The sequence below is a fragment of the Cheilinus undulatus genome, linkage group 14, assembly GCF_018320785.1.
Source record: "Cheilinus undulatus linkage group 14, ASM1832078v1, whole genome shotgun sequence".
Taxonomy (NCBI): domain Eukaryota; kingdom Metazoa; phylum Chordata; class Actinopteri; order Labriformes; family Labridae; genus Cheilinus; species Cheilinus undulatus.
The window spans coordinates 4200531-4208581 of NC_054878.1; the positions used below are offsets into that span (position 1 = coordinate 4200531).

Genomic DNA, 8051 nt, shown 5'->3' on the forward strand with positions numbered 1-8051 from the left:
TTTTTCTTTTCAGAAGTTTGACTGTTTGAGCATAGTTGTTGTTTCCATCTGATGCAAATAGAATTGAGCTGATTGGACAGTGGTCATGATGATGAGGGAGGTGTTGATAAGTATAGTGGTTGTGGTCAGAGTTACAGGGTCAGGGTTAGATGTGACACTGATTCACTCCAGTACATGGACAACATGAAGGTTTGATCTGAGAGACAAACAGGTTCATTCAGGTCATTTGAACTGACATTGCTGACGTTGTTTCTGCTGCTTTGAAATGTCTCTGTCTTTCTAATGCTTGTCTCTGATTCACTCATAAATGAACTGGACTGGATTGTAGGACTTTCCAAACATGGGACCAGGTCTCTCCAACAACAGGACTGTCATAGTTGTGGACATCCATCCCTGCTATGAAATCTCTGATTTCAGCTACATCCTGACAAAAAGCCCATCCATAATCTGTGTGCTGTTATATCTGTTCCTGTTTTTGTTGTCTTTAGTCACAGTGTGTGGAAACCTTCTTGTCATGATCTCCATCATGTACTTCACTCAGCTGCACTCTCCTACTAACTATCTGATCCTCTCTCTGGCTGTGGCCGACCTTCTTGTAGGGGTGCTGGTTTTTCCTCTCAGCATGGTGTTTTCTCTCAGCTCCTGTCTCTATCAGGAGGATTTATTTTGTAAAGTCCGCAACAGTTTAGACATGTTTCTCAGCACGTGCTCTATTCTGAACCTCTGTTGTATTTCCATTGATAGATATTATGCAGTGTGTCAGCCCCTGACCTATAAAGCTAAAATCAACGATCGTGTTGCTGTGGTCATGATCCTGATCAGCTGGGGGGGCTCAGCTGTCATCGGGATTGGGGTCTTAATTGCTTGGCTTTCCAACACATGTGAAAATGGCTGTTTTCTGGACATGCTTATGGCAACCACAGTTGGACCTGTCTTTTCATTTTACCTCCCAGTGATAATAATGCTCTGCATCTACTTGAAGATTTTCCTGGTGGCGCTGAAACAGGCTCGCAGAATCCAGAACAAAACATGTCAGAGCACCAAGTCTGGAGCCACGGTCAGTAAGAGTGAGAGAAAGGCCACCAAGACTTTAGCCATAGTTTTAGGAGTTTTCCTCCTGTGTTGGACTCCTTTCTTCCTCTGCATCACCTTTTCTCCTTTCAGCCAGAATCCAGCTCCAGTTCCTCTTGTTGAAACTCTGAACTGGCTCACACTGGTCAACTCAATGCTCAATCCTTTCATTTATGCTTTCTTTTACAGCTGGTTCAGGACGGCCTTTATGATGATTGTTACTGGGAAAATATTTCAGGGTGATTTAACAAACACCAAACTGCTGAGATAGACTCTGAGAGTGATGATGATGAATCTGTGACATTACAGCTCATTGTCAGAATATGCTTATTTTACTGTCCTCCATCAGAGCATCACATCATCTTTGATTGATAATTCTGCTTTTGTCATCCTCATTCAGCTTAGAGTGTCACCAGACTGCAGGCATGTCTGCTGCTTTGCCTTCGTCTCAAATATTCTCATGCTTGAACATGCTTTGAAATGATACAGAGTGAAATACCTGCAGCTTTTCATGAGCATGAATTTCATCTTGGTTTCAGCACTAACACCTTATACTGGTATCAGCATCAGTGCATCCATACTCCAGGCCACCCCTGCATCAGTCACTGCCATGGTTGGGACAAAACAGTCTGACTATGTCACTGATGATTCTGCATCTGATGACAGAACATGATCCATGATTTCATACTTACTGTTGCTTTATTCTACATTTCTTGCCATGGCTGGACCAGTATCATGTATTTACTTTAGTTTAGGATTTGTGATGACATTACACTGTGTTCTTCATTATTATGCAGACACTGTTGTTGTTCATTTTTATTAAAAGCTCTAATGGGCCATTCTGCAAATGCAGACTTGGATTTTCTTTAAACTTCTATGCCATTTCATAGTTCTTAACGATATATCTGTTGCTCTATATCTTAGGGATACATATAAAGGTACACTCAACATTTTTTTCTCTTAATAACTTCCCTTTCTTCAAATTTGTCACTACTGCAACACAGACTTCTATTCAGAATAAACATCATTGTTTCACTTTTGTGAATTTTGGTCCTGTCAGGGAGGAGGGGCAGTGGGACACAAATGCAGAAAATGGGTTTAAAAAAGTTATCCAAAAAAGGATAACCACTAAGATCGTGAACGATCAATAGGGAAAGGGGAAAGAAAACAAAATCTTTATGTTAATTAGAGATAACCCAAAAGCTCCCGTATGAAATATAAGGAAGAAACTAAACCACTGCTGCCAAGCAGCTGACAACAAACAGAAATCACTTGGGAGACTGAGAACACTCAAAAAGGAAATACAAAGACCACTAGCTCAATTAGAGAAGGGCAACCAAAAAAACGGCTGAGTTAAAACTCAGCCCTGACACAAAGGTCTTTAAGTGAAAGATTAACTGAGGATTTGTTATACAAAGTTTCTGATATGTTCTTTGCAAGCTCTTTCAAGAAACCACCCAAGAAAACACAGAGAGATGCTCTCAAAACCTCTGAAGGTGAGATAATGAGTCAGCACAGAGCACTGCAGCTCAGGTGTTTATATCAGCTTGCCACACCTGGCCCTCATCAGGGCCAGTCACCTCACACACACCTGGTCTAGCACTGATTGAATCACACTGTGAGTGATCAAGCTGAACTCCCTCACAGGTCCATGCCCCCCTGTACAGACTATTTTTCTAAAATTTATTTATGAGGTTTCCACAGCAAAATAGATTTGAGTCAATTTTCTAACACATTTATAACTGTGATTTTTAAGATTCATTCAAATCGACATATCATCTTTCTTTGTAAAATTTGTAAATTTGATCATGTTGACTTCAGAATTTTTGATAGTTGAAATTAGACGTACACCTAAACAGTCATTACCAACGATGTTGTCTGAGAATGAGAGATATTGTAATTTTGACACAATAACCTGTGTTTCAGTAGTGACTGTACTGTTGCAGAAGTGACCATGATTTCTAGATTGAAAGGCTAGATTATTGTACCTTCATTATTTTTAACTTAATTTCAGTCATAACATCATTTTTGAAAGAAGTGGACCCAGTACCGTCCTGTTTGGCTCTCAGCATCAAGGGTTGGAACGGAGGGATAAGATCACCTGAGTGCATGACAGGTGCAGCCTACTGCTCCTCAGAAAAGGGTCAAATGCATATGAACAATTTCACACACGCATGTCAATCTTTTTTTTTTTTTTTTTTTTTTTTTGCATCATGCAGACTTATAACAGATGTCATCTCTAGACACTTTACAAGGAAGGCAGGTCTGAACCGTCCTCTCTGATGTGGCCTTTTATGATAAACCAGTGTTAATCATTAATATTATAATAAAGACTATATCCTATAATTATAGACCAGTGTTAATCATTAATTTCATAATAGAACTATATCCTATTATATCAGAAAAGTGTTAATCATTAACATAATAATAAAGAATAGTCCATTGTTCATCATTAAATTAAAAAAAGACTATATCCTATCAGACCAGACCAGTGTTAATTAATAATATTATAAAAAAGACTATATCATATTATAATAGACCAGTGTTATTCATATATAAATATATATCCAATATATACTATATCCTATCATATAAGAATATTGTTTACCATTAACATGATAATAAAGATTATATCCTATCAAAAAGACCAGTGTTAATTGTTACTTTTACTACTAAAGTTACTAAAGACTTTATCCTTTTATAATAGACCAGTTTTAAAAATTAATATTGTACTAAAGCATATACGCTATTGTAAAAGACCTGTGTTAATACTTAACAATATAATAAAGATTATATCCAGTCATAATAGACCAGTGTTAATCATTAATATTGTAATAAAGAATAGACCCTATTATGAAAGACCAGTGCTAATCATTGAAATTATAAAAAAGACTATAAAAAAAAGACTATATCCTTTTATAATAGACCAGTGTAAATCATTCATTTTGTAAAAACAGACTTTATCCTTTTATGATAGACCAATTTTAAATATTAATATTGTAGTAAAGCCTATTCGCTATTATAAAAGACCAGTGTTAATAATTAACATTATAATAAAGATTATATCCAGTCATAATAGACCTTTTTGAATCATAAACATGATGATAAAGCCTATATCCTATTAAAATCAACTTAGTGTTAATCATTAATGTTATAATAAAGACATTATCCCTATTATAATAGACCAGTGTTAATCATTAGTGGTATAAAACTAGTCTAACCCTACTATAAAAGACCAGCGTTGATCATTAACATAATAAGAACAACTATATCCTTTTATAATAAACCAGTGTTAATCATTAATATTGTAATAAAGACTACTGTTAGATACAGTAGTGTGGGATGCAGCACTGTTGAATCCAGTACTGTTGGAAACAGTACTCTTAGATCCAGTCCTGTCAGATACTGCCCTCTTTGATCCAGTACTGTTAGATTCAGTACTGTTAGATGCTGAAATGTGAGATCCAGTAATGTCAGATGCAGTTCTGTATCTACGAGTAGTGCATCTAACAGTACTGGATCTGTGAGTACTGTTGTCAACAGTACTGGATCTAACAGTACTGTATCTAATTGTACTGATTTTAAGAGTAGTGTATCCAATATAAGACAACAGTACTGTATCTGGTAGAACTGTATCAAGGAGTACCATAAGATACTTTCCTGCAGGGGTGTCAAACTCATATTGAGTCCGGGGTCAGATTTGCTCCGATGAGAAGTCCTGAGGGCCGGACTATTTAGGCGCGAAAGTCAATCGCAGATTCTGAATTTCAGCTTTACCTAAGAGCTTAACAAGCTCAACATTTGATCTTTAACTGTCAACCTTATTTTGACCATTAGTAAAATACAAAAAAATATAAATAACAGACTTCTGCTGGAGCGAACACCCAAGATGGCCGCATAGGGGAATTGTCCGCTGGGCTGTTTGTCTTACCCCCCTCTAAATTAACGATTTAAATAGTATAGACACTCAAAACAGGGGTATGATAGTTTGAAACAATGGGAAAGACATGCAGACAGTTTAGAAAACCCTTACACAGTATGGTTTGAGAAATCAAAGAACTCGACAGACACACGACCACATGGAGGCTAGCATGGCAGCTACGCTAACTTCAGAGTCACAGTCAGACACCACTGCAGAATTAGCCAGCATTAAAACGCTGCTACAAAACATTGCATCTGATATGAGCGGTCTAAAGTCTAGCATGAATGCCGTTCAGACAGCAGTGGAGAAGTTAGGGGCTCAAATGAAGCTGAGACCAGAATATCCACGCTGGAGGATCAAGGCCAAACCACGGGAAAGACGGTGGACACGGTGGTGGCAACCATTAAACAGCTCCAAGAGAAAGTAACATATTTGGAGGATGCTGGCCGTCGCAATAATGTCCGTATAGTAGGAATAGTGGAAGGCACCGAAGGACCAGATATTGTGCACTTTGTGCGGAGACTTTTCTCTGAAACACTGGACATCGAGGTGACCCAGGATTTTGAGATCGAAGCGAGGCGCCAGCGAGGCGTCAGAGACCAGCACATCTTGCATCTTGGTTCGCTTCCTGAGTTTCAGAGTAAGGGAAGCGGTGTTACGGGCAGCCAGGAATAAAGAGCGAGTAGAGCGGCAAGGCAAGCGGCTGTCTTTCTGTCAAGAGCTTTCTCAGGACATTAATCAGAGGCGCAAGAAGTTTGATGGAGTAAAAAAGCGGCTTCAGGAGAAGGGGCTGCGGTATACGATGAGCTACCCGGCTGTGCTGAGAGTCATCGCCGACAACATCAGGCACACCTTCGCTTCGCCAGAGGAGGTGGAGGACTTTATTTCATCCAGAGCCTCATAAAAGCTCCAACATGACAGGTGACATCGCTAATAACTGAGAGAAGCAGGGGAGCCACTTGAGGGTGTAATTGTGAACTACCGTAAGTTCATATTGTTTATACCATGTAACCACGGAGCTGGATAACGTGCCTTGACTGGACGGAGTTATTACATTTCAGCATGGGCGTCGCCACAACTGGGGGGGTCACATCCCCCTCACCTTAAAAAAAAAAGTCGTTTGGACCCCCCCACATTTGCCATCAAAAGTATTAGTGCATGAGCGGTCTACTCCAGCGTTCTTTCCATTGCGTCACAATCAAATCCGTTCCATTTTTTCATTTGGGGGAATACCCGTATCAATGGAAATCCACTCCACGTTTTCCTGGTTTCCTACACACTCAGACGCATCACGCAGGCATATTGAGACTGATAGTCGGATCAATGACAGCAACACCGCAGCTACTGAATGTCAAAATGTCCAGCTTTTGCTGAAATACTTTCTTTGACTGTTCTACAGACAAGAGATGGACATAAGGAGTTTTTTTCAAAGAAAGGGAAAGTAAGTTAGAGTTGCCCAAGTTTTCTCTTGAGTGACCAAACAGCTAAATCGCGTTCTTCCATGGCCAAACACAGCCAGCTTTTCCGATAAGGACGACTGCAGGCTAGCACCCCGAGCAGGCGGGCGTGTCGGTCTCATCAGGCACCTTACACGGGTGCAGTGTTGCCAACCTAGCGACTTTGTCGCTATATTTAGCGAGTATTCAGACTCCTCTAGCGACTCTTTACTGGAGACTTTAGGAGACTCTGACGTGAAAGCACGTATTGGTGCTGCTTCTCTCTGAGCAGCGGGGGCTGCCGTGAGCCCCTCCCTGTCTCAAAGCTCTCACAGGCGGCCAAGTCTTCACTCAGCAGTCCCCATCAGCTACAGTGGAGCAGGAGATGTTCACCCCTCCACGTCACTTTGGCAGTTTTTCTATTGTCTCTTTTTTAGAAAAGGAGGAAAAGAAGATGCTGTGTGTTTTAAGAGTATCCTTCCCATAAACAATTAATTTTGAAATAGGATGAGAATGACTTAGCATTTGATCTGTTTTACAGAAATTTACTGTCATAACTGGTAAATATTCAAAAATTGGGTTAAGGTTGGCAGAAGTGCTGCAAAAACGACCAGATAAAGTGGTGAAAAAGGGGGCAAAAGTATCTAAAATTGCTTACAAATGACAAAAATAGTTCAAAAAGTGATGAAAGAAGAGTGGCATAAAGTGGATAAAACATGCAGAAAAAGTGGTTTAAATGGGTTAAAGAATGGCAAAAAAAATTGGGTTAAGGAAGCAAAATGGGCAACAAGTGCATTAAAAGTGGCAAAAATACAGCAAAAATAGCTTGGGAAATTAATGTAAAGGTGTTCAAGAGTGACACACAAGGGAATGGTTAAAAAAATGGTTAAAAGTTGCAACTATTGTTGAAAAAATGTAATGAAAAAGAGGTAAAAAAAAAAAAGTGGCAAAATGGGTGAAAAGTGGCAAAAAAAAAATTAATAAGAGTGGCACAAAGGGGATAAACATGCAGGAAAAGTGGTTTGAATGGGTTAAAGAATGGCAAAAAATTGGGTTAAAGAGGCATAAAGGGGTTAAAATGAGATAATACTGGTGCTAAATCAAAATTGTGGAGGGCCCATTCTCTGGGATTTTCTGGGGCCCAGCCAACTCTGTTGTCAGGCCTGCCTCCCTGTGGCCTGCTGCATGATAGAAAATAGGGATAGATCTCACTGGTAATGCCTAAAAATGTCCTGTGTTTTGAAAGAAGATACAAATACTACTAGGGATGTCCCGATCAGATTTTTTCACTTCCAATACGATACCGATATTTCAGCCTTGAGTATCGGCCGATACCGATATCGGCTGATACCGATATCGGCTGATACGATATCAGCACGGATCATACATACTTTTATTACTGATTTTGTAGTATGGAATGTTAGAAAAGGCTTGATCAAGTGATATTACTCAGAGAACAAGTCAGCAACAGTAGGTAAGAGAAAAACTGACCCATTTATTATTAACCAATGGGTTACATAAATTTCGACCTTAAAGATAAGCACATTCTACAATCAAATAGAATAAATCAAAAATAAATTAGACAAGCCTGTCTATACTGTGTTTCTTTCTGTGAGCGTGAA

General features: G+C 39.4%; 1 protein-coding gene across 1 annotated transcript; it reads left to right on the top strand.

Moving 5' to 3' along the window:
- Positions 1-340: 340 nt before the first annotated feature.
- LOC121521780 (trace amine-associated receptor 1-like) lies at positions 341-1342 on the top strand. The gene has a single exon (XM_041805944.1). The coding sequence runs from the start codon at positions 341-343 to the stop codon at positions 1340-1342; it is 1002 nt and encodes a 333-aa protein (XP_041661878.1).
- Positions 1343-8051: the final 6709 nt, after the last annotated feature.

Coding starts and splice junctions, on each gene's coding strand:
- LOC121521780 (XM_041805944.1), top strand. CDS start 341: ATGGGACCAGGTCTCTCCAACAACAGGACTGTCATAGTTGTGGACATC.